A 27,407-nucleotide genomic window follows, 5' to 3' on the forward strand; every position below is an offset into this window, starting at 1 on the left:
AGAGGAGAGGAGAGGAGAGGAGAGGAGAGGAGGGGAAAGAAACTTTCATGGGGCCCCCCAGCAGCCTAGGCCTATAGCAGCATAACTAAGGGAAGGCTCAGGGTCACCTGATCCAGCCCTAACTATAAGCTTTATCAAAAAGGAACGTCTTAAGTCTAATCTTAAAGGTAGAGAGGGTGTCTTAAGCATGTCAGGGTCGGGCCATAGCCATAGCTTATGTTTTCAGCCCATTCCTGTGAATGCAATATCTCATGAATGCCCTGAGGGAATTTCTTCAAATTTGGCACAAACATCAGCTTGGACTTAGGGATGAACTGATTATATCTTGATGGTCAAAGCTCAAGGTCACATTGACCTCACAGTGACTTGTTGGCAGAGACATAAAACTGCTAAGCAGTAATCCTAGTTAAAGGAAAAGGTTGGTCATTCTCTATATTAATATTATTTTCAACACTCCTCATACTGAGACCAAAGCCAACAGTAAATTGCCTCTACTCGTGGTTAATGTCTGTCAGTCTCCAACACAGATCAGCTTTTTCATCTGTGCCATAAATTTGTATTGCTGTTCAAAATTGATTAAGAACACATCAGTGAAACACACTGGGTGACATATTTCTTCATTAGGAAACACCAGACCCACATATTTCTTACAAATGTTGCTCCAAAGCCTCTGCACAGTCATAACGTTTTACAACATCCGAAGCAAGAGGCAACTGTACATGAATATGATCTCTGTGAGGGAACTGTTAACAAAGCACAGAGCTCGCATGAAGATCTCGAGCACATGTTAATTGTTTTTGAAGAACAGCAGAGGTCTATGGCACAAATTGATAAACTAATCCAGGTTGGAGATTATCCTTTAAAATATACTTTTTTTTAATTAAAAAGGATCATTATTGGTTGTAGTATAGAACACATTCTCGGTTTTAGGCACACACACATGCACAGTCTCATATACATACAGAAATCAACGTGAAAACAAAAAAATGCACATTTTATTGGTGCAGGTGCTCAAAATAGCAAACGTACTCCGTTTTATGATCTCTGTTCTTGACTATAATTGACTAACATTCCCTTGCCCGATAACACAAAAAAACCCAACTCCAGTCTTGGTGTTTAAAACCTCTAATTCTCAGTAAAAAATAAATAAATCTGCAGTAAAGGCTGGTTTTGAATTTGACGTCATGCTGTTAGAGACAGGCACAGTGAGAGCATACTGCAATTAGGTGTTCAAGTGATGCAGACCTCTTAAAGTACTTTAATTCCTCTCATAGTTCTGTCTGTAATTGCTGGCTCCTGTTCATAATTGGAAATCCTTCTCTTCCTGTTGAAGTTGCCTCTCCAGGCTCTCGGATCATTTTAGCCTGAGTTCCTTCTGCTCCCTGAGCTCTATGGTTTGTAACAGTCATCCCTCTGAAAAGCACTGGTACTGTACCTACTGCCCAGACTTATGCAGTTATATTGGTTAGATCCTATAGCATAAGGAGATTATGCAGCATATCTGTCAACAGCTCTAACATTAAAGGTGCTGTTCCAGAAAGTGAAACAGTCCACTGCATCAATACTGTCTCTGGTGGCGCTCTCACTTTTGAAAGGTTTTCTCAGCATTGCCAGAGTCATTCTTTAAGACTTTATGACTGGGGGAGAGCCACAGGTTTGCCAAGTCAGCATCCAGTGTGATATTTTGGCACAGCGTTAGGCCAAATTGAAGATAAATCATCAGCTAGAGAGGACACCCTGATAGGGTGATGGAAGCATTAGCTCTGTCTTGTTATTTATTTCATTCTCTCTGTCATCTGTCTCTCTGCTTCTCTTAACACAGGTCAGGAGCTGCCATGCCATTTGGCTGTTTAACAATCGGAGAAAAGAAGGATTATAACAATCCTTCAGATGTGACAGATAAATATGACCTGGGCCAGCTCATCAAATCGTGAGTACCTCAGCAGCTATTTGTAGAGCCACATAATAGCTATAAACTTTTCCTGGGAAACCATTGTGATCTCTGTTTAAAATCTGAAACACCATAAAATGCTTCTTTTCAGGGAGGAGTTCTGTGAGATATTCAGGGCCAAGGACAAAACTACAATGAAAATGTACACATGTAAAAAGTTCCTAAAGAAGGATGGAAGGAAAGTCCGCAAGGCTGCGAAAAACGAGATCCTCATTTTAAAGATGTAAGTTACTTTGCGTTAAATGTTGCCTTAAATTCAAACTTCTTGTGGTGATTAATTTTGTGATGAGACCATCACCACAAGTCTGTTTATTGTTTTTTTTTTTTAAATAATTTTCTATTTTGTCTTCAGAAAAACTAACTTCAACAAATAAAATCCACTTCTTTAAAGAAAAACAACACATGAAAACAAAAAAGTCAAGCAAGCCTCATTTTGCTCACTGATCTCACACTGCCTTGTTTATCTGTGATATTTTTTTCTCAGCTGATTATTTGACTTTACGGTAAAACCCATATTAGCATAACCTGTGCCATATCAAACAATTAGTCGCTGACAGCGGGCAAAGCAGTGAAGCAAGATGAAGATGGTGTGATTTCTTTTAAAAAAGCCTTTCAAAGCATGGTCTCATATTCCTCTGAAAATGACATTTTAGACACTTCGGTGACAGGGATGTGCACTGCTTCTGTTTTTCATACTCTAATCATCAGCGGGGAGTTTCGGTGAATAATCAAATATGATGACATTTTTAAAGGCTGTGAATAATTTCTGGCAAAACATAAATTATTACTAATTTTATGATAATTTCACTTGAATTCACTAAAACAGTCCTGCACATTCATTCACCAACAACAGTTTTAGAGTTTATTACTATTCACCTGAAGTCCTCCAACACTCATAAATACTGTATGTTTGTGTAGTACTTGGATGTTAATCTTTAATCTGCAGAATGACAGATTGATGCTAGTAGGATTTTTATTTATTTATCTCCTGATAGAGGAAAGTAGGAAAGTTTCTCTGTGTGCTCCTCTAATCCCATTGTGAGACATGTCTAAAAAAAGAAGGGTTTTGTAACATCATCGTCACAACTTGCTAAAATGAACAATATGCATATTCTGGATTTTTTTTAATGACGGACAAGAACCGCATAAGAATTAAATTTATTTTTATTCAGTTTAAGTTGTTTTAAATTAATGCCTTTCCCAATGGCTGTTTTAGGCCTATTTTCACCAGATTTAACTGTTTTATAATGCTTTATAGCTTCTTACGTAGATTTCACAGAACCTAGGTTATTTATTTTTAAAGTCCCAGTGTGTCTGGCTCCCATGCTTCTTTCTTGTCATAAATGTACCACAATTTAGGTTTATTTGTAAATGTGCGGATTTACAAGGCAATTAGTGAGCAGTGCTTATAGTGTATATGAGTCTAAAATGAATCCATTTTTACCAGATAACAATGAGGCAGCTTTGTCCTATTGAAGCATATGACTTTATTTAATTGATTTGTATTTTTTATATTTATTTATTTAGCCAATAAACAGTTATTCTGGCTTAAAACACTTGTACTGAAGATTGTTCACAGTTTTATTCCTTTGAGACCCTGTTCCACATGGAGTACAATTTAAGAACAAGATGTAATGGCAACATGAATATTTTTGGTAACTTGCCTGGGTGTTGACAGGCCAGAAGAAGACTTAATTCACCATGAAATTTCCCATCTGTTATTGTAGTTGTTAAAGACAGGGTCCTGTGCATGGGCATGGTTGTTGTTATGCCCACCTGGATACATTAATTTACATAAATCTGCTTATCTGTGAAGGGGCAGCGTGTTGATCGCAGTGTTGTGATGTGAACTGAAATGATTATGTTTTGCAATTTCATTTTTTTCTTCAAGGTTGCACCCTCAGTTTCCATGACTGCTGAAGTGTGTCAGTCATAAACCAGGCCTTTACATTATTCCTCCAACAGAATAAATGATGCAAACATCATCTTGTATGTGACTCCTATCATCATTCTTTCTCTTTCTCTCTGTGTTTCTTTTTCTGTCTTGTATTTTATGACATGTCTCCTCAGGGTGAAGCATCCCAATATTCTCCAGCTGGTGGACGTCTTTGAGACCAAAAAAGAATACTTCCTTTTCCTTGAACTGTGAGTGCAGATGTCTGATGAGCCAGGGGAAAAGGCTTGCTGCTTGTCTTTGCTGTTGCTCAGGCCTGCTGGATGTGTTGATTATACACTCCTGGGGAATGAGATGTTGTAGCTCCAGGCCTGTTGTAGCTTCATTTGGTATTCAGATATGATTTTTTGGTAGCTGCTCCATTTTCATTAGGATGTGATCTTGGGGAATTTGATGCATCTCAATGAATATCCTAAAAGTAGGATATTTGTTTTGTCCCACTTTATTTCCTGTACGGGAAAACAGCTTTTATTCTAGGATATATGTAATTTACATTTTATATATATATATATATATGTATATAATGTAAAAATACAGTTATATTAATCAGTTCTTTTTTTAACCTTTGTCTGACTAGTCTTGTTTTTGCCCAACTGGCAAAGACAGCAAGCACACAGTTCAGAAACTCGAAACAAATGTCTGAAATCTTCCAATGCTGAAATGAAATCACATTCAAAACTTTCCACAGCAATTGTGTAACACATTATGGCCCTTTCCTTTCCACAGTGCAACAGGCAGAGAGGTGTTTGACTGGATCTTGGATCAAGGCTACTACTCAGAGCGGGACACCAGCAATGTAGTGCGCCAGGTGTTAGAGGCTGTGGCCTACCTGCACTCCCTGCATATTGTTCACAGAAACCTCAAGGTAATGCTCTACAGTAGTGCAAAATATGCTGATTAACCAGGGTTGTAAGCAGAAATAAATGAGTTAATAATTCCACTGAGCATCCTGTCTACATTGTATATTCACCAGATCTGAAAATGCTAACTGGATCAAAATGCTACTTTTTCAATGTGTTTACGATTCTTAATGTGGCACAAAAAGGTCAACATCTCATCAACAGCATTGGCTTGATGGATTGGCACCAAATATGATATGTTCATAGTTCCCAGAGGAACAATGATCGCCTGATTTTCCCTCTAGCGCCACCATCAGCTCACCTTATTTTTTGTCCAATACTTTGGTTCATGACATTCCCATCAGCCTCAGCTGTAGGGTCTTTGTATTTAGCAGTAATTAACAAATGTTAACATGCTAATACGTTAAACCAGGATGGTGAACATGGTACATATACTGTACTCATTTTTAAATAAAGTGCATACAATTCCAGTGTACTAATAAAGTTCTGAAGAATGAGTAACACCACTATCACTGCAACTCTCAAAGAAGTTTTAGAGAAATGTTAGGACAACTCAAAAGGTCGCATACATGCTCTGAACAATAGATTCATAATGACAAATTAATAGAGAAAAGGAAGTTGCTATTGAAATGTCTGTCAAATGACAAGCTAAAGTTCATCTAATCACAAATGACTCAAAAATCAAAAATATATAACTCATCACTTATTTTTTGTTAAAATGCAACACACAAAATAAAAATCATTACATTAGGCTAGAGGCAAACAGTCAGAGGAGCCTGTTACACACTGGCCTCCTTTTGTGCTCTGTTTCTTTAATTCTGTATAACCATTATTTGTAGCAGAACCTGGATCTGTCAGCTTAAATGGTTAATCAATGCATTTCTTAAATGGAAATGCTATAAACTTGGTCAAGGAGCTTTAGTTCAGTGATAATAAAATGACAAAATTAAACTGGATGTCTCTTGACTTGAGTCTTTTTATCGGCACTGGGTAATTAAACTTTTAGATCTTTTCAGTCTTCTCATTATTTCTGTTAGAAAATGACACCACCACTGAAATTTAAGCTCTGCAACCTCCAATAGTTGATTAACCATGATAATCAAAGAATATTAAACATGAATATTATATTAACCATTGTCATTGTAATATGTCATTGTCCATAGTTGGAGAATTTGGTTTACTACAACCGTCTGAAGCACTCTAAAATAGTCATCAGTGACTTTCACCTTGCCAAACTGGAGAATGGACTAATCAAAGACCCCTGTGGGACACCAGAGTACCTGGGTGAGCATCCAAATTCACCAAGTAGCAAATAAAACATTGTTATACTGGCAGATTGGTGGAAAATGTCATATGGTAGTTTGCTGTGGATTTCAGACTCTCAGACAGTGTGCTGACATTTCTGTGCTCTGATGCAGCTCCAGAGGTCATTGGCAGGCAGCGATACGGCAGGCCTGTGGACTGCTGGGCCACAGGTGTCATCATGTACATACTGTAAGTTGCAGCATGACACATAACACTAACATACATACTCTGTATTTTATTATATAACTGACCTTGTTTAAATACAGTATATACCAAATATGGTTTTGTTGGCTCTGTTTCTCTTTTTATGCCTCCACATCAGTGAAAGCTGCAACTGGGTTGTCCATCCATCTTTGTCCATGCGTCTATACGGGTCTTTTGAATGCAGAATATTAGGAACACCTTGAGGGAATTTTTAAAAATCTAGCACAAATGTCCACTTGAACTCAAGAATGAACTGAATAAATTTTGGTGGTCAAAAGCCAAAAGTCACTGTGACCTTGTGTTTGGCCCATTCTTGTGAACACCATATCTCAGGAATGCTTGGACGAAATTTTTCAAATTTAGCACCACAAATGAAATGATTAGATTTTGCTTGTCAAAGGTCTTTGACCTCACTTCTGTCCCACATCCAAGAATTTGACTGGTTGGTGGAGGCCTACAACTGAGAAGTGATAATTCTAGTTTGTTACCTCCTCAGGCTGTCAGGCAACCCTCCTTTCTATGATGAAAGTGAAGACGATGATTATGAAAACCATGACAAGAACCTTTTCCGAAAGATCCTGGCAGGCGATTATGAGTTTGACTCTCCATACTGGGATGACATTTCTGATTCAGGTACGTTCAGGTAAAAGTAAACACTGTGAAAGAACATGGTGACAGCTTGCTGGGTAAACATTTCAGATTTGAGGGAGGATTCCCCTCTTCTTACTTCAGGAGTGTGCAAACACATGTCATACTGAATTTATGTTTGCATCAATCAGGAGGATGCACCCTTTTTTGGCTGAATTCCTTTGAGTGATTTTTCTTTGACAGCTAAGAGTCTTGTTGCTCGTCTGATGGAGGTGGATCAAGACCAGAGACTGACAGCTCAGGAGGCTATAAATCATGAGTGGTAAGTGTTCCAGCTTTTATATATAGACCATTTAAATTAAAGCAGCGCAAATGTGATACAAATAGCTGCATGAGATGTGTAAGATATGTACTGTACGTTAAAATTGTATTGGAATCCTCCATATTCATTTTGACAGGCAAATCATTGTTCTTAATGAGTCTTTAGCAATTGTTAGACTGCAAGTCACCATACCATATCTGAAAGAATATAGGATGGACTGGCACAAAATGTGGTGCACAGATTTCTGGTTCCCTGATGGTGTATTCTAAGCCCTTTAGTGATCCATCAAGTTGACATTCTCTGATTCTTACTGAAATATCTTGTCATTTTGAAAAAACTGCTATTAAATTTGAGACAGACATTCATGTTCCCCACAGAGTAGTATTTTAATAATGTAACTGATCTTGTGGCTTTGATCTAGAGCCATCATTAGGTCAAAAAATGGTTCTGAAAAACATTCCCATGACATTCAGTTGTACTTGGTGTTTAGTGACAATGAGCAAATGTTAGCATGCTAACTGTGTATTATTATGTTACAAAAAAGTACAAATCATTTTTTTCAGTTTTACTATTTACCCTGCTTAGTTATATTTTACAAAAGTACTTCCAGAGAACAATACATTTTGAACATGAATTGACTGTCACAGTGGCAAAAATTAGAAGAAAAGGCCCAAGTTAAAAAAAAAACAAAAACAAAAAACAGCTGAATAATCCTTAAAGGTTCCAATGTCCTTGAAAAAGTTTGGCACTCAGTAAACAAACACACAACAACCTGAGCAGTAATTGTGTGCAGCAACCCATGGCATCCGAAGATGGGGAAAGCATAAAGCTCTGTTGTGAAGTTATATTTTTCCCATTTTTTACAACAGGATCTCTGGCGGTGCAGCTTCAGATAAGAACATCAAGGAAAATGTGTGTGCACAAATAGAGAAGAACTTTGCCAGAGCTAAATGGAAGGTACAGTACACACTTTTGTTTTCTCTTCCAGGAAGCTCTTCTTCAGTGGCAGTTGTATGGTGCTTGAACAAAGAGATATACTGTAGCAGTGGAGTATTGTGTAACTGTGAGCTGAGGCAGTCCGATGATAGTTGATATACACTTAACAAGTTTTCAGGTTATAGCACCTATCTTGAGTTTAGGTTGTTCGTCCTCCCACAGAAAGCTGTGCGGGTCACCACCATCATGAAGAGACTGAGAGCACCTGAACAGAGTGACTCAAAGGCAACCAACCCTGCAGCTGGCACCCCAGCAGACGCTGCAGCTCCCCAGACTGCTGCTGCCCCCTCAGAACCTTCTACCGCAGCCCCCGAGGGAACCCCCGCTACAGTCCCTGCCGGAGCAGAGACGAGTCAGCTGGCACCAGAGGCCGGGGCTACAGCAACCGAGCCTGGCGCAGAGGGAGGCAAAGTCCACATCACGTTGTAATGGAGAAACTTTTACTGCAGTCACCCAGGCCAAGAGTGAGCAGGGTTAAACCCCCAACCCCACCCCTCCCTCCTTGTGTAACCTCCAAAGTACCCTCCAACTCCTGCACACTGTACATTAGCTGCTAGAATGGTGACACTGACTCTGCTTCTCTCTCACTTGCAGCATTAGTATCATCTCATGGAGGCTGTGTGCTACCTATCCTGAGTGCCGTCTTGCATTGGCTTTCTTTTTACTGTGAGTGTACTGTGTCTTCTTTCACTGATTGTGTTATATGTCAGATTATACAAACCACACCTATCTCACACTTTAGTTTTAGGGGCAAAGACAGATGTCAAGCTGTGGCTTACAGCTGAAGTCTTTGTTTTGATTCTTCTTTTAGTGATAAGAGAATATAGGAAGACCTGTTTGTGCTGAAAATGACTTTGATTTACTTTTAATGAGCCAAATTGGGAAACTTCTCTGTGCCAGTTTTACAATTACAGTATTTGTTGTTATAGTCAGTGAAAAAGTTTAGCTTTTCCCTAAATTTGCACTGTGATACTCAGAAAAAGCTAGCACTCACACAGAGAAGCTCATATATAGTATATTCCCTCCATATGGGAAATATGGTTATTTGAACTATCTGTTATTGTCTACGCAAACCAGTTATTGTGAATTAAATGATGCTGAGATTTGTGCCTGGGAATTTTAATGCCCAGTACTATAGTTTGAACTAGGCAGCTTCACACATAAGCACACACACAAACACTATTCTCCCTTGCTAACTTCCTGCTCAGGACAGAACCTCACAGCTGTAAGTGTAAAGATTGTGTTTAAAGAACTGTGTAGAAGTAGTCAAAAACAGCATGCATTCTCACTGTTTGATGTTCACTTTACATCTGTAGCCACTTGGTTGATAAAAATGCGTCTTATCGTAGGCAACAGCTCTAGCCACAAGCCATGTGGACGCTAATGTTCTCACTGTCTGTTACAACTGCTCATTGGCACTCGTCCTTTTAATGTATGTTAGGGTTGCAGGGTTTTGGGGGAAAACAGTTTTCATCACATAGCAGTTCAGTTCTATGCATTAAAATTAATTTGTAGCTTTTCTTTTGTAGAAACGTCACAGCATACTTCATTTTTTTTGTATTTAATTTAAACATGTCTTCATGTCTTCTGTCTTACTATGTTCACTCAAATGCCATACATGTCTTAAAAGAATAGTTCAGGGGTTTTCAATATTGGTAAATCAATATTGCTTGGTCTGAGGTGAGGTGGGTGAGGCATGTGGACTTCTGCTTCTCAAACCTACAGTAAAACACATTCAGGTCATCTGGCAGTTGATTGTCTTCCACAGCAGGGGGTTGGTTTCTGTTGCCAGTTATGTTTTTCAGGCACCTCCACACAGACCAGGGGCTGTTGGCTGAAAACTGGTTTTTCAGTTTTCGGAGTAGCTCCTCTCAGCTACTCTGATCTCCCTTGTCAGTGTGTTCTTGGTTTGCCTGTAGAGGATCCTGTCTCCACTTCTGTAGATCTCCTCTTTAACATGGAAAGGAGTATGTACCTTGCAGATTTGACAGTTGGAGTATTTTGGCGGTTTGTGATTTTGGGATGCCAGTAAAACCTGCTCCTCTGTTTGGATTATATTTGTGCATGTGTGACATTTAAGAGTTGCTCTTTATTCCTGACTCATCTGTGATTCACATGAAGGAGTACATGGTTTGTGTCTCCATTCATCTGGTGTGTTTTGAAAGGAACAAGCAATGGACCAAAGCATCCCACAGATTTTCACCTGAGAGAACCTGAAACTGTCAAAATGGACCTAACTACGCTGTTTGCAAAGCTCAAAGAGTTACATGTATGTAGAGCCCATGTCCACAGTAGGAGAAACCGAGGAGCATGGCTGTGCCATCACCAGTTGAGCTAATATTTGGTTATAAATGCCAAAAGATTGTGCATTAACTCACCATATGCAGCTTTCAAGGGAAAAATACATTATTTTGACTTTGTGGTAACTAGGATCATCTTCACCACCAACTCAGCAACCTGCATTTTACTGAACAATGTATGAGAAACATGTCTGGCATTTTGGAACCTATTTATCTTTATTTATCTATGTGTATTTTTTTTATTTTCATATATTTAGCTTCTTTTGTTTTCCCATTCATTCAGTCATTTTTTCTATTCCATACACATTTACTCTTGCTTATACTTCATACAGAGTAATAACAAACAGTCCCTTCTTGTCACTGGTCCCCTCGAGCATTAATAATGAGCTACAGAATGAGTTCTGTGTAATCACTCAAGATAAAATTGAGCAATATTTGACTGGCTGCAGAAACTGTGATTCCTGATGTCCTTTTGATACAGTCCCTGTACCTGTAAGTAAACGTTTGTAGTTCATGCCAGCTGTCAGTCTTATCACGGCCACTTAAACACATGGCTGCTATCAGATAAGAGTGTGTGTGTGTGTGCGTGTGTGTGACAAACTAAGGCCATATTTGTTCTTCTGGCGTGTGACTCCCCGCATGATTTCCTGACCTAACACACACACTTTACCTTAGATTTTTGTTCTCCGTTCACATAAAGACAGCAGCCACATTGTCAGTATGAATAGCTGATTAGTGTAATAATTAAAGTTTAATATGTCCTGGCTCTTTCACAGCCGCTTTGTCTGATTTAACCCACTCTGTTGTCGAGAGTATTTACTGTGCACACCTGTAAATTTCTCTGATAAAACGGGGAGAAAACTGATCACATTTATTATTTATTGAATCTTAAGTTTGACTTTGTTGTCACATTCTTTTATTTATAAATGCATCTCCTTTTAATTTGTGCTGAGGTAGACTGGTAGAAATGCCAACAACGTTCTTACATTCTTTAAGATAAATGCTTAGATTTTATTAAGAGGCCTAATCCGAAAAGATTTTTAATGTGAAAAGATTATTTTATGTAATTCATTCTCTTTGTTTTGATGACAAATTAAACATGTATAAATGATGCTACACAATTTAAAGCAGTGCTTTCCCCCCCAATACATTTCTCATTGTTAGTTGTAGTCCATGTCTGCTCATTTTGCCATGCACTTCCAGGTGTATCTGTAAATGTGATGTTTGCCAGGACCGGTGGTCACCTGTAGGTCCTGACTTGCATTCGTGACCTCTATACCATACTCTTTGACTGAAATGATGACTTTGATGGTAATAAAATTTAATTGATCTGTTTATATGTGTGTGACTGCCTCTCATTTCTCTTCCAAGCAGACAGTCAATGCACAAAGGGTGCTTAGCGTCTTTCAGAGCATAGATGGCTCTATCAGAGATTATTTTGAGAAAATGTGGGAAACAGCCTGCGTCATCGCACTCTGCTTTCCCCCTAACCCGGAGGAGAGCATCTGTGTTACACGCTCTCAATTAGCACAATCTTAGCACCCATCCTGGTGGGGTGTGAACTCATGTTCAAAAAATCCCATCAGTGCCATTTGGTGACACTTTCAAGGGTACTTGAATTGCATCATGTCGTAATGCAGAGAGCACGCTTTCTAGGCACTCTGGGTTTAAATAGACTTTCTCCTGGGAGCCTTACTCTTTTTCATGCACATTGTACAATCGTATCCAGCCATCCATACTGTCATTGGGGCTCAGGGGGATCCTAACGTTTCTGTGTCATTGGATGACTTCATAAAGAGTGGTGGGGTGAGAGAAGTGTCAGTTTCTCTCCACCACTAGTGTAAAGGTAAAAGAACACTGCTCAGTCTGTCCTTGTCGAGAGGAAAGGAGAATTTTACAAGGAATAATAAAATAGTACATCCTGTGGGCAGAACCACACTTGCATACTAAATCATATAAAGTAGCCAAAATAGTTGCTGCACAAGTTAGGCAGTCAATACACAAATACTAAAGTAGCCACAAGCAAGAATCAATCTGCTTACACAATAAGCGTAGCTTTCTACAGCTCTACTTATAATAAGCATTTTCATTATCAGGCCTTTTATCCAAATGCTGACAATAATCCAAGCGAAGATTTATGGTCAGGATGAATGGATGTGGTGCGTAGCATTGATTTATTGGCATGCTGAGGTCAAAAACAATCAGTCACAATAACCGCTTCTGACTTTACTGCCTCATCTTACTGCGTACCTCTGAGGTCGCGTAGAAAACACACATCTGCAGTGTTGCACATTCTTCAGTAATTAACTGTAATCACTGCCTTCGGCTGTGTAAAACAGAGTTTCACTCATATTGAAAGGTGTTAATGTATCAATGGCAAAATCAGCTGAAAGTAATACATTTTTGTGTTATGAAAGGTTAATTAAATGAGGCCAGGACTAATATTTTTAGACAGTCTAAAGTACCCAATAAACATTAGGATGCTGATGAAGGAAATTCAAAACACCCTAGAACAATGGTCGACTCATCAGAATCTGTTTGGACATTTCTGTGTGATGTTCCAGATGTGCAGATGTTACATACAGTATAGTATAGTATAATTGCAGTGATTTAAAAAACCTGCTCTTAAATTAGTAATCTGGACAGTATAAAAGCGTGAAACACTTTTTAGTATTTTACAGCTTTTTGAAACAATATATGAATTTTTGTTCTAGTTTATAACAACTGTTTTCAGTGATGGGAAGTAACAAAGTATATTTACTCAAATAAGTGCAGTTTTTGATGTACTTTGTGACCCTTTGGAGGGTTTTCAATATCCAATTTGTTGAACTAACCTACCTACAGTAACTGTAAATAAAATAGTTAAACTTCACCTGACCAGTTACAACTAACTACTAACATATATAGTAGATACATATTAACAATCTAATAATGTTTACAGTATTACATACATTTAAATACAATGTTGAATTTGTAACTTTATTTAAGGAAAAGAATCAGAATACTCCCTCCACCACTAAATAACTGCAGTGTTTCATTCAGCAGCAGAACAATGTTGTCACAGTTTTACATTTTTGATACAAATGTTTGTATGCTTTGTAGGTTTACTCTCAGTAGACAACAGTACAGTGAACAGTGCAGTAGATACTGTTGCATCATGCCATCTACTGGCTGGCTATAGCTAATACAGCTGTAAGCAGGGGTCTTGCTGTGATTGCACAGAAGCAGCAGAGAGCAGTGTTTCTCCCACTTTTCTCCACTCAGTAGTCATCAATGGTAATTCCACACTAGTTGCAGAGTATCATCTGTGTATGGTTAGTGCATGAGAAAGCCTGACAATATGAGAAGTGATTGTTCATCAAGGGCATAATAGGGTGTGGTCCCTGTAGGAGCTGAGACGTTTAACCCAGTCGCATGTTGAGGTTTTAACTTAATTTTAGTTCATCTCTCCAGTGTGATGGGTTTGTTTTTACCAGTGTCTTTGTTTTCAGAATGATGTCTGTGAACAAAGAATCAGTCTGATGGCATGCAAAACATCTGCCTCTCACTGTTTCTGTATCTGTGTGTCTCTCCTCCAACAATGCAGTAAGTGTGCGACAGCTCTGACTGTGAGAGAGATGGAGCAGATACCGTCAGAATGCCACCGAGATCAGACCCAGTGATACAGTAGAGCTGGATACTGCATCTGAGAGCTGAATGATGTTAGCGATGCCACTGGGGTTGGCATTATGTCATGTGATATGCCACTGTGGAGATAACTCCCCACAATTAATGTGCTGTGAAGAGTGGCACACAGAAATGTCTGAACAGATTCTGATGACTCAACCATTGTTGTGGGGTGTTTTGAATTTTCATAATGTGGATCAGCTTCTTGATGTTAAGCCAGTTTCTGATTCAGAGCCAGAGATAGCTGGATTTTAAGTGAAGTGGTGATGATGCAGATGTAATTTATCAGCCACAGTTGGGGGAGACTGACCCTGAATATTGACCTTCTTTATTCAGGACTGTCAAACTCCCACCCTAGCTCCCTTTGGCTGCTCAGCTGCTCACTGACAGAGATCAGATAACAGAGGGAACAGAGCTCTGTCTATGAAGAGGAATGACGAAAGGGACAACAGAGCTCTTTAAAGCCCAGATGTCATCTCACGCCTGGAATGCCCTCTGATAGTTTTCTAATTCATACATACAGTAATGTTTCTCGTTTCCAGCAACAAACCAAGGATTCTAGATGGTCTTTGTGACCTGCATATACTGTATGTTCACATCAAACAAGGGTATGTTGTGCACTTATTTTGAAGTCGCAGTCAAATACAAGATTTGGTTTTATTTATGATTCATGCCAATAAAAACAAAAGTGCAACATTTTACATCACTGCTTCTTAATTTTCTCAATAAGTTTTGAATTTACAGTTTTGAATGTTTTTATTCACATCCCTGTTTGTTGTGACATTCTGTACTAAAATATACAGCATTTATATAGAAAAGTACCAGTTGTGGTACTTCGGCATTAATGAATCAATTGCCATGACCTGTAACCATCATAAGAATGGTTGCTTTTATCAGCCAGTCCACTCACTTTGAGTTCATTGCAATAATTTTATTAAAATATATACAACATTTTGTGTGTAGCCACTGAGTCACATGGTTGTCATGGGTGATGTCAACACCCATTAGTGTAGATTTCTTTAATGCACTGTATAAATACACAACTATATAGCTATCAGATATAGCCTGTTCATTGTAACAATATGAGGATGTTTTGTGTCTTAAACCCTTTGATGCTGGATACAGTGCTGTCATATTTTCTTAGATTCCTGCAGTCCTTGTGCTCCTCTCCTCTTCTCAGTTTCTCCTTCTTTTTTCAATCTTCTTTTCTGCCACTTTGCTCCTGACCTAGATTGTTGTGAAAGAATGTTAGTCGCTCCTGGACTGATCAGAGGTCAGCTCTGCTTTCAAAGCTTTTATGAGGTGTAAACACTCTGCTGGACTTGACTGACATTATTCAGACCCACTATAAATATGGACGACGTGTCACCACCTGCAAAAAGTGAAGCCAAAATATTGCGGCTGCCATCAGATTTTGTGCAGTAGTGACCCAGTAGTTGAGTGACGTATGGAACCACCAATCAAAGCTGTCAAATCATCCAAAATACATTCCTTTTTTATATCATCAAATTACTTATTAAAACATACATACCAGGAAAATGACCACTTGTACACACAGCAGTGTGATAATATCTTAAAAAACCTCAGAAATCACCACTGGGAAAAATGTATTTGATGTGTCTAGCTCAGCTCATGCCCCATCCACTAACATTGAGGAGGAGGGATTTATGACTTATAGTGCTACCAGCCATCAGGGGTCAACAGCCTATTCCCCTAGTATGCTGTAAGCCACAGTTGCCTTCATCAATTCCCATTACCCATTACAGTAATTAGGATGGAAACTAATATTGCTGACTAACGGATGTTGAGAGTATCAAAGTCAATAAAATTTGTACAACAGAGGAAGAATGATAGCCCAACAAGTAAAAGGCCCTTTTCTCCATGACATCAGCTAACATGGCATTTCTGTGGTTAGGGGGTAACATGTTTGCTGGCAGATTTAAAAGCAATGCTGCAGTCCAACATTTCTCTGTGATTGTAAAAAAAAATCCACGCCAACACCCATTAGAATAACATTTATGATATTGTTAATCACTTTGTTCACCATAAGGTTAGTTTATTTCTTGTTTGTGCTACAGATCACTGGTGAATGATAATGTTAGCTAGCAAGTGACATTAACAGTTACGATGTGCAGAAGCCACAGAGAAGTAATGTCTATTTAAAATATTAGCCTGTAAATTATACCATTATGTTAAAAATCCAAATGACCTTCTTAAATACATAACTATGGCGTAGCTTGGTGAAGGGACGGGGGAGCTGTATGATGTATTTTCATAGCTAAAATCACATCCTCTCCAGAAATAACTAAGCAAGCTAGGTCCATGGGCAGAACAACACAGATGTTATCACTTTACTGACTGCAGTCGTTAAAACATCTTTAACTGGTACATTATTCACAGCGGACATAACATTCATTCTATTATGCTTTGTATACTGCACTGCAAGCTTATCTAGACACTTCTTTAGCTAACTACTGTAACTTTTTTCTACCCTTAGTAGCATGTACATTACTGCACTGACCGCTTCCCCAAAATAGATAACACTGTTTCCCATGTCACAATCACATTGACCATAAACTCTTATAGGGGAGGCCTGACTGGTAGCACAATGAAAGAATATCTGCAATCCATTAAACATCATCCATTAATGTTTGTGATTGTATGAACTCAATGATTATGCTGACCAGTGGAAGTGAGGATGTGCTCATCGGTGGAACAATGGCCATTCTGTGACGTCAGGTGATAAGGGCCCATTTCAGACTACTACTGAACCCCATTTTTAACAAAGGAACAGAGAAAAAAAGCAAAAAAGCTTGTTCGGATGCTAACATTAAACGTTAGTCAGACAATGTGCAGAGATAAACAGATGAACAATTGGATATTTGATTGTCAGTGCAATTACATTAGTTTTTATTATTATTTGCTGAGTGAAAATAAGTTATAAAACAGGAAAATATGATAGATGTTATCTTCTCCATAAGGCAAACATCACCCTTACTTGTCAACCTGTTTTTTAAGCTAATTTAGCTTCTTTCTTATTTAACTAAGGGGCTGACACATAGAGTCAGACAATCATTCACACAATTCACCCACAGGCAATTCAGAGTTGCCAGTCAACCTGACCTACATGTCTCTGGACTGTGGGAGGAAGCCAAGTACCCAGAGAAAACCCACGCAAGCACTGAGAGAACATGCAGACTCCACAACAGAAAGGCTCTGTTTGGCCGTGAGGTTTGAACCCAAAACCTTTGTGAGGCAGTGGTGCTACCCACTGCACCACTATGCCAACACCCCAACAGTTTCATTAGAAACACAAATGCAATGTGTATATTTTATATAAATGTCATACATATCTCTTTAACAGGTACAACTTTATTCCAAGGATCCAGAAGGTTCTGGGTGTAACATGAAAACATCCAGTATCAAGCCAATCACAATGAAAGGGGGCATTCCATTCTTATAAAATATAGAGCTTTAATTTATTAGTCAGCAACAACAATGGAAAGGGAAGGTAGAGTAATTTACACAAGTCATTACAATAACATCACCTCTGTGCATTTAGAGTTTTTTTCATAAATTCTGATGCAAAAAAAAAACAAAACAAAAATGCAAAAAAATACAACATGAACAAAAACATTCAAAAACTAAAGACACATTTAAAAAATACCAACAAATTTTACAACTGTTACTACATTTTTTTTTCTTTTTGCTGTAGATCCCTTGGTCTCATTTGGAGGGGAAGATCAGGACCTGTAGTGGATTCTGGGAATGTAGACCAATGCCACATTGAGGATCAGATACAGATACCCCTGTATAAATTATGGTTGCGTCTTCCCAGAGGTGTTCATGCAGACTTTCATTAAAAGTCTATAAATTTCACAATGATATGAAAGCATAATACATTGTTTTACAGGAAAACTCCATTAATTTGTCTTATATAACAGTAATATTAATGTCTTTACTAGAAAAGTGTACGAGAGGGTGAGCATAAAAATTCTAATCAGTCACTTTGCACAGTATTTATTAACACCCTGTTATTAAACTCAAAATGCTTTTCTCTATGTAATTAATGTGCCAGCTGTTATTTATTAAATTATACTTTACTTAAATGATTCCAAACACATAAGCAAAATGATTTCAATTTATAATTTGACAAAATCTAAATTTATGTCAGTGCACCACACTTTATAGAGGGGTATATTTGAAATGAAGGCATGTTTAAAGCATTTGTTTTCCCCATTTTGCTGTACTGAGAACATCTCATACTGTACCATACTGTACATCCCTAGAGATAAAAAGTAAATAAAATAAAATAAAATAAAAAATGAACGTAAAAGAAAGAAAAGAAAAATGACCACACAGTATCTTATCAGAATTACAGTACAAATACAGGTTCATGCACACAATGAAAGCCAGCTTCCCAATATTTTAGTTAGGTTCACAATATTCTTACAGTGCTCTGTTGTGTATATGAGCAGCGTTTTTTCACAAGTTAATGTCAAAGGAAATAAAAAGATGTTTTGTGTGCTCAGAGCTAATAACTGCTGCCTGTTTTCTCTTAAATTGGATTTGTCAGCTACTGTATACCGTGCCTGAATGTGCTTGTTGCATTTGGCCTTAGCCACTGTCCCTTTTAAATAAAAGAATGATGCCCGTTGTGCAAAACCATGACCCTTTATTGCATATCACTCTCAGTTTTAAAGATGTTACCATTTGAATAGACACCAGCCGATATATTTCCTAATAGATTTCATTAAAAACTGATTTGATACTGGCTTATTACATTTATGTCTCATCTTTAAACTTGAGCTCATATCCAAAAGAAGCTGCAGGTTATGCAGACCAGAGAATTTTTCTCTTACTTTTGCCAAGGAAATGTAAATCTCACCAATCAAAATTAGAGAAAGGTAGTAAGGATGTTGCAACATTTTACAGACAATCCTATCAGGAAGAAAATAGAGGAAAACAACAAAGGGCAGGGACCTGTTTCCTGTGAAAAGATCAATTACAACAGTGAGAGTAACCGAGCAGTCATCTGTATGCCTGGGCTCTAATAGAGAAAGAACTGTTTTCCCGCAATAACTGGGCCCATATGTCGATGGTCCCCCCAGCAATAGAAAGTCTCTGTCTGCATGCAGCTGTGAGCAGGTTGCATCACCGGCAGAGTCCAGAAATAAACGAGTCCTGGCATTGAGTCAAAGCAAGCAACAAACAACAGAGATCCCATCACCCCTTATCAACAACTCACTTCCCTGTCAGAGAGCCTCCCGTAGCTCGCTCCTAACAGCTTACATGCCTGATAACACATTCCCAACACTCACCAAGGTCATTTGATGCTGACAAATGAGTTTTGTAATGACAGTAACAGTAACAATAAAATTAACATCTATAATAACAATAATATTTGCCCCAAAGGTACCTATACACAAAGAGCATGTTTTTTCTATAAGTACAAAGAAATCCACAGAATGATAATATATACAACCTACAATAAATACTGTGTATCATATATCTTACTGCTCGAGAAAATGTATGTGGGGTTTCCTTTGTAAGCCTCTTCTTTTCAGTTTGCTTTTTTTTTTCCCGGTTTGTGGATTTTTTCACATCGCTAATCTCAATGAGTTTCTCCCAGTTTTCACAGGGTGGGGGCATCGAGGGTGGTTGAGGGTGTTTCAGACACAAATATCAGCTCCTCATGTCTCTGCCTCCTCCTGCTCCTCTTTCTCCTCCCCCTCCCCATGATGTCGGCGGTTGCGGGGCTTCTTCTGCTCCTTGAGCTCCTTCAGGTCTTTGGCCTTGAGGGGGCCCAGCAGTGAGTCTCCAAACTGCCAGTAGTCTTGGCAGTACTGATTAATCAAGTTCATCTCTGGCTGGCTCAGGATGGTCAGCAGGTCCTTGTACTGGCCTGCACTAGGGGTCCACTGGGTGCTGCTGGAGTAGAGAGAAGAGGGCACGAGTCCTCCCCCGCCGTCTACCAGCAAGTTGTTGACAGCCCGGCTCGACAGCACTACCAACTGAAGCTTCACCAGCGTGTGTTTGAAGTTCTTTTCTGTGGCTGTGCACTGGTACATGCCAGAATCAGAGGGCTGCAGAGACCGCAGCAGTAGACCTTGGTCTGTCTTCAAAACCCGGCCATCAGAACGCATCTGTAGAGACAGAGAGCAGGACATGGCCATGAAACACCTGTGATGTGACGGCATAACTGCCTTCTTCATCTGTGTTTTCTGTCAGCCATGCCATCTTTTAAAAGCTAAAGATTAAAACTGAACATTGGCATCTTTCTGAGTGTAAAGGCCTTTTTTTGATTTTGTTAATTCACAAAATTACCTGAAATTGTATCTCTATGCAGACTTATATTGGAGGTGGGGGTGGTCTACAGTACACTAAAATCATCTGGATTATTTCACTGTCTGTGTTAAATTGTTTTCTGCTGCCATTTAAACTTCTCCTACTCTATGTATGTATATGTACACAGTGAGCTGCACACAAAATATTAAAACAAATGTAACATGATATTATATATATATATATAACAAAAAAGACTTGTATACCCACACACGTTTGTCTTTTCCCCATAGACCCCTTTTACTGGGGCATGTGCTGCTTCATCTGCTGTGCCCCAGTAAAATCAAACATTTTTAACAGGCTTCTATATTTGACAGTGGATTAATTGGTTTGTTGTTCTAATCCAGAATGTCAAAGCAAAATACAAGCTGAGGCACAGGGGTCAGGGTTTGTACACCACGGTGCACATATATAGGTTTTTCATACCTGGTGCACTGCAGCACACATGCAGCATTCCATGTACTGGCTCGTGAAACAAAATAAAGGAGTGGACTGAGGTATGTGAGAGGGACTAAATTAAGTTTTTGAATAATACTGATGATATTAGTTTTACTCAAACATTGACTCTTGCAGATTGAACATTCCCCCGCCCTTATGAAAGGATGAATGTTGAATGAATGTTTGAATATGGTTGTGGACTGTGTGGTTTGGGGAAAAAAGCTTCAGAGGTCTGTGCCGCTACCAGGCACCAGTGAATCCCAAAAACCTTCTATGAGATGGAGCTGACTCAGTGAAATGATTAAGTGGCAGTGAGGAAGACTGTTGTGCAGTGGAAACAGCTGGAAGGACAAAGGAGGAAGTAGCCGGAGCCGAAGTTGAGCATCTCTCTGTGTCATCTGCTGATGCGGTGCTAGGAAAGCCAATGGAACTGCATGGTGGGCCCAGAGGGGCCATCAAACTAGAAGGTGGCCACTCGGAGAAGGAAAGCGAGAGGACAGATGGTATCTCTCCAGGAAAGGAGGAAAAGTTAGCAGGCAGCCTGATGCCCGATGAAAACAAGAAGGAGGAAGAGAACATGGAACAGAAGGAGGCAGGAGAGTTGCAGGAAAGAGGCTAGAGGAGTCTTCATGGAACCAGAGAATAGGGGAAGCTGACAAGGCAGCCGCAGCCTGCTGAGGAGGGCATGGCAGCATGTGGCATGGAGAACATGGAAGGCCCTGCAGGTGGTGGAGCAGAACCGGCAGTATAATCCCACAAAAATGTTGGAGAGGATGATCCAGCAATGGAGCAGAAAACAAGCAGTGAGAAGAATAGTTTGATCAGGTGGTTTTAAAGGGCCCATAGCATGCATTTCCTTGTTTTTTGACTTATCTAGAATTTTACAATGAACCTACAATGTTAAAGCTCAAAAAAATAAGGTGTACATATGTTTTTGTATTTCTATGCAGAAGCAATTCAGTTTAAACAGATCTCGCAAACTCTCACTCATGAAACTTTTTTCTAACAAAATAAAGTATTATTATCATTCAAGTTCATTGAATGGTCATAATCTCCAGGCAGTCGCAGGTTCATGTGAGCTTGCCTGATATCCACCTGTGCCATTGTAAAAGCAGAATTTTTAGATTGCGCCCTGTTTCGTGGATCTATTTTACCTCCTGCTGCTGCACTGTGACCAGAGGATGTGGAGAAAAATACAAGGCCTGAGGTTACTGCATGTCCAGGAATGTTCCTGTAAAGGGACTTGCTGTTTTACCTAACCGGGTCTAAGCTACAAGCAGCCGGCCAGTGGAGCCCCCTGCGATCAGTTCATTAACACTGGATTCCCCTGGAGCACAGTACCCATTTGTTTTGACTGCTTGAGGCCAGTGTTTCTGCCACATGTGATGTGTTGCTGGTTAACAAGCGGATTAAGGGCCCATGATGTTATTGTCGGTGCTTTGCTACCTGCTAGAATTAATTTCACTACTTTGGGACTATATGTGGTCGTATGGAGGAAGACACAGCGACCACTGGTTGGATTTACCGACCTTGGAGCTACTTGAAAGGGAGTGATGTTTCCACTACTTGGTGGGACTTAATGATAAGTTTAACAAAAAACACATTGTATGTCTGTTGATGCCTTGTTTCTATAATGTTAGAGAGAATTGTTGTAAAGCTGGAGAAGTTGCTATGTCTGCATTATGCCAGTTAAAATATGGGGTTTCTCAACAACCTCCTTTGTTTAGAGTGTTACACATCTCTTTTCATCGGTACATATACCGTTGTGTACATATCTATGGAGGAAAAATTCAAATTAATTAATACCGTTGTGGTTTGTTGTGCTGTCCACTTCCGACACAACACCGGCAACAGTGTGTGCCTTCTTGAACTATCCTGTTGTTTTTAGGAAGAGGCTCTCTGCTTTTATCATTCTGAAATAATTACAGACTATTTGGAGTTATGAGGGGTGCCAAGCTAATCTAGAGGTACCCAAGATTAAACATTAAATGGCTGGAAATGGGGTAGCACGGTGGCACGGTAGTTAGCATTGTTGCCTCACAGCGAGAAGGTTGTGGGTTCGTGACCTTTCTGTGTGGAGTTTGCATGTTCTCCCCGTGCTTGTGTGGGTTCTCTCCGGTTACTCCGGCTTCCTCCCACAGTCCAAAGACATGCGGCTTAGGTTGATTGGTGTCTCTAAATTGCCCGTAGGAATGACTGTGTGTGTGTGAGTGGTTGTTTGTCTGCGTGTTGGCCCTGCGATGGACTGTCAACCTGTCCAAGGTGTACCCCACCTTCACTCGATTGCTGGCTGGGATTGGCTCCAGTACCCCCCCGCGACCCCGTTTGGGTTTAAGCGGTATAGAAGATGAATGGCTGGAAATGAGAAAACTGAGCATGCTATGTAATGAGGAAAGGAAGAGGTGTGTGTTTAGATGTGATCCTGCTCTTGAATTTCAGATTAAAATCTCTAATTAGAGGAGGTCGAGACAGGGAAGAAGTTCAGATAGGTGAAGGTGAGAGAGGTAAAACCTGGCTGTAGTTGATAACAAGCTAATGTTTAATTAGCTACTATGTAACCAAGTGCAGATGTTGAATGTCAAGTAAAATAGAGCTCTGTACATCAATGCACATGATCAGTTGGACTACTCTTAAAATACCATTTATCAGTTTACTACATGAAATAAAATGAATGCCAGTTATAATACATCACACATAGTTATGTTAACTTTGGACTATTCATTCTGCATTTAATGAATAGCCTATAACAATATACGGTATGATGCTCTTGTCACACGGCCCAAATGATGTTTGTTTTGTGCATTTTTAACAAATAGGTGAACCAGGAAGGCAGGAAGGGAAAGTGCGGAGAAAGCTCAATGTGTCTATGGAGACAGGTGTGTGACCACCAGCCATCCACTGCACACTAGAATTTCAAATTGTGGCCTTATGAGTTACAAAAAAATTATTAGATTTTGCTTTTTTAGATTAATGATTTGATAGAGTAACTTGTTGTGAAAGTTTAAATCTTAGAAATCAAACTGGGGCTGCTTGACAATCAAATTAGTTATTTTTGTGAAATGCAGAAAAGTGCAAAGAAATGTAGGGCACATGGCCAGACTTCTACACCATAAAATACATTGAGAATGTTCTTAATGAATGTTGAAATAAAAAACATATTCATAAAGATTAATATCTCTACATTTTTACCTTTACCTGTAGTTGTTTCAGTTTCAGTAGCAGCAGTATGGCAGTGGTATAGTGGGCAAAGCAAGGGAAGTTCATATCGCACAGTGGGGCTTCTTATTCAGATTTATTACCACATCAGAGCAAGAGCCTTCTGTTCTTTTGTGCAAAATCTCCTCCATGTCTGTTATTGACTACTGCTTACACAAGATCATTTTTTCTGTCATGCATCACTCTGAAGTGGAATGGTGTTAGAATATGGGACAGCATGGAGAATGACCTTGTACGTGACCCTGAGAACCAGCGGGGTGGGAGCTCTGCTCTTAACTAAATTAGTAACATTAGTCAAACAAAGCATGCTATTATGCGTGCACACACAAACAAACAATAAAGCTGCGCTGCACAGACGTTGTTACACAGATCAAGCAGATAAACCTGTGGGGTAACAAGAACAAAAAAAACTGAAGTGACGAGAATACAAAAGATATCTGAGGAGTGCGTTCAGAGCTAATGTCTAAACTAGCCTACTCGATATTTGCCTTGAACACAATACCACAACCACTGCTGCTGCAAATGACAAAAAATAGTTGACTGCTGCCTGACTTTTTTTCCACCTGACCAGCCAATCAGGTTGCAGAAGAAAGATTGGAAGAGGAGTGTATTTATTTTCTGTTCTCTGATTAGCTCAGTCACATGTTTCTGTATCTTTCCTGTCTGAAGTGCAGTTGTGTCTTTGTGTGTGTGTACCCTGGGGCAGAGCTCTGGTCTGTGGCACAATGTAGAACACATTTCATTCATGTGGCAGAGAGTCAAGAAATTGTGTGACTTAAATAATGGGGGCCTGTACCCTAGTAGAGCTTTATGTCTAGGAAGGGCCGCCCTGCTTTGCATACTACATATAGTACAGCTACAGTATTCTGGAGTTTAGGAGACCAAATAATATTTATCTTACTTATAATTTGAGTGATATAATGAAGCACGGGCTTTGAACAATAGGAAAATACAAGTCAGTATACAAAGTACAGTAGATGTTGTGAACATAAAGGAGGTCTTTTTCTCTGACTTCTAAACAGATCTATGTGTGTGTGTGTGTGTGTGTGTGTGTGTGTGTGTGTGTGTGATGTCTCTGGGTTTAGAATTGAATGAGTTATGAAGAAGCACTGTGATGTTTTGCTGGCAATCATTTGGATGATTGGTCAGGAAAGGTACAGTAGAAAGAAAACCAATATCCCTGCTGAAAATCTGGATGCTGTTTGTATCTGTTCATATCCAAATAATGTTTTTGTATTGATTTACTTCCCTTCTGTCCTGACCTGTATTGTTAATATCCTTTATTTAAAAAAATTGAATTAATCAATTGTTACGTCCACGGATCAGGCCGTCCCTGGCACCTCGGCAGCTGATACCGGGGCTATCAGCGACTCCACCCCTACTCACGTAGGAGCACGCTCCCGGCGACAAGGCACACCTGTGCTCAATTAGCTGAACCATACTTAAACACAGCGCTGGTGTGTCCTCCTCACCAGATGATCTCTCAGTGTTCTGCCGGCGACTTTGCGTGTTTCACATCCTGGATCCTGATGTCTACTAAGATCGTCCTACTCTGGCATATTGATGTTATCCACTGTGTTGACTTGAGTGAGTTTCTCTGTCTTGTTTATGTTTTTTTTTTCTTGAACTCATTACTGAGGAGTATCTTCTGTTATTTTTGGAACTGACTACTGGGGAGATCTTATGTTTATTTTGAACTAATTACCGAGGAGTATCTTCTGTTATTTTTGGAACTGACTATTGGGGAGATCTTATGTTTATTCTGAACACATTACCAAGGAGTATCTTCTGTTATTTTGAACTGATGACGGAGGAGTGTTTTGTTTTTTGAACTGTCGCCTGGTGCCACCTATATCTCTGTGAGCCTTGCTGCTGATCGACGATCGTTGGTTGGGGTCCATATCAAGTGCCTGGGTCAGTGAAGCGTGGGCGCTTGTTCCTGTCTGCATACCTCGGCGCTGGGTTCCAAGCACGCTCTCCAGCCCGGAGCCAGCATTCCCCTATACGCAAGTCACCTGTGTTGTGCTCTACTTCATCACACCCTCATCCGCCTGTTGTCCCCTCTCCTAATCTCCTTCTCTGCTCTATACACAGTGCCAAAACCTCTCCTCTGACCCCTGGGCGGCTCCTCCAGTGGTCCATTCATTTCAGCAGCCCCAAACACCCGAGACCCACGCTGGCAGCTCCGCGTCTGATCCTCGCCACCTCCTTTCCTTTCCATACTCTGTCAAATAAATATCTTTCTCTGACCTGAGTTTTGAGTCCCGCCTATTACTGAGTCCAGTCGCTCTTTTGGTGTGCGGCTTGCCGTAACATCAATTCAAATGTAATAAAACATCTTCCGGGAATGTGAATAGGTGATGACAGTGGTTTTTTTAAAACTCAGAATTAGATGTTCAAGAAAGCCGCAGAGTCAGCTCTGCCTATAGGATTAGAGAACATCCAACAGCATAGTCAATAAAAGAGAGGCAGCAACACTACATAGCTTCAAAATAAAACTTTAACTAGTGCCTCAGGGTTATATATCATAGCAGAAGGCTCTTTCACAGCTCCCCTTTAAGTGTCCTTCCCCTGGGCCTGAGGACAGTGGGAGGTCTGTGAGAGAAATCAGGCATCATTCAGTCAGAGCCTGAATCACTTAATGTTAATAGATAATCGGAATTACAGCAAGGTCATTTTTCAAATGTGTCAAATTGCATATAAATCGCCATTCTCTGACAAAGTAACAAAATGAAAGGAAATACTGTGGAAGATATGTTCAAAATAAATTCTTCTTTTTCATCTGTGTTCATTTGTCACTAACCCATGGGAGGAAAAAGGTCAAGCTAATTCAGTACTCCAGGAAGTTTATATCATGCTTTGTGTGCTACAACTATGCATTTGAGTAAACTGCTCCATAATACAACATGCTTATAGAACTAGAAGCAAGAAATACACTATGTGGCAGCTCACCTCTTTCCTGCGGTCGCTGTTATCTCTTTGCAGATGCCATTTGATCACAGCATGTGGAGAGCGGGCCTGACACTCCAGGAAGGTACTGCTCCCCTCCACCCCATACTGCACCATCTCAAGCGTGTTCTTATTGGCTGCAGGGCAGGGACAAAGTGGGATTTCCATGGCAACCAAAAGCATTCATTACCATGACCTCCTTGGGACCAAACCCAGTCCACCAGCCTTGGCACAAAGTCCATTTAGGTATATGGCTTTCACAAATTACTATGAAGCTGCCTGAAAACACTCATTCCAGCCCATAACAATGAAC

General features: G+C 39.7%; 2 protein-coding genes across 6 annotated transcripts in view; one reads left to right on the forward strand and one right to left on the reverse strand.

Annotated features, from left to right (window-relative positions):
* camkvb (CaM kinase-like vesicle-associated b) overlaps positions 1-11,815 on the forward strand; it is a 44,922-nt gene extending 33,107 nt beyond the window's left edge. The window contains exons 2-12 of one of the 2 annotated variants that reach the window (XM_020593136.1): positions 1,823-1,930; positions 2,043-2,174; positions 4,022-4,096; positions 4,632-4,770; positions 5,929-6,049; positions 6,184-6,259; positions 6,771-6,907; positions 7,106-7,184; positions 8,054-8,141; positions 8,343-8,644; positions 8,775-11,815. In XM_020593136.1, coding sequence (XP_020448792.1) covers positions 1,836-1,930; positions 2,043-2,174; positions 4,022-4,096; positions 4,632-4,770; positions 5,929-6,049; positions 6,184-6,259; positions 6,771-6,907; positions 7,106-7,184; positions 8,054-8,141; positions 8,343-8,609 — 1,209 coding nt within the window. In that variant the 5' untranslated portion in view covers positions 1,823-1,835 and the 3' untranslated portion in view covers positions 8,610-8,644; positions 8,775-11,815. Of the gene's footprint in view, positions 1-1,822; positions 1,931-2,042; positions 2,175-4,021; positions 4,097-4,631; positions 4,771-5,928; positions 6,050-6,183; positions 6,260-6,770; positions 6,908-7,105; positions 7,185-8,053; positions 8,142-8,342 lie in introns of both variants that reach the window. The other variant, XM_020593134.1, reaches the window with a different exon arrangement.
* A 5,966-nt stretch (positions 11,816-17,781) lies between these two features.
* LOC109956239 (semaphorin-3F-like) overlaps positions 17,782-27,407 on the reverse strand; it is a 76,526-nt gene continuing 66,900 nt past the window's right edge. For all 4 annotated transcript variants that reach the window (XM_020593204.1, XM_020593203.1, XM_020593201.1 and 1 more), the window contains 2 exons: positions 27,098-27,231; positions 17,782-20,292 (listed from right to left, as the gene is read on the reverse strand). In XM_020593204.1, coding sequence (XP_020448860.1) covers positions 19,840-20,292; positions 27,098-27,231 — 587 coding nt within the window. In that variant the 3' untranslated portion in view covers positions 17,782-19,839. The remainder of the gene's footprint in view (positions 20,293-27,097; positions 27,232-27,407) is intronic.

The sequence above is a fragment of the Monopterus albus genome, unplaced genomic scaffold (genome assembly GCF_001952655.1).
Source record: "Monopterus albus unplaced genomic scaffold, M_albus_1.0 scaffold18.1, whole genome shotgun sequence".
NCBI classification, from domain to species: Eukaryota; Metazoa; Chordata; class Actinopteri; order Synbranchiformes; family Synbranchidae; genus Monopterus; species Monopterus albus.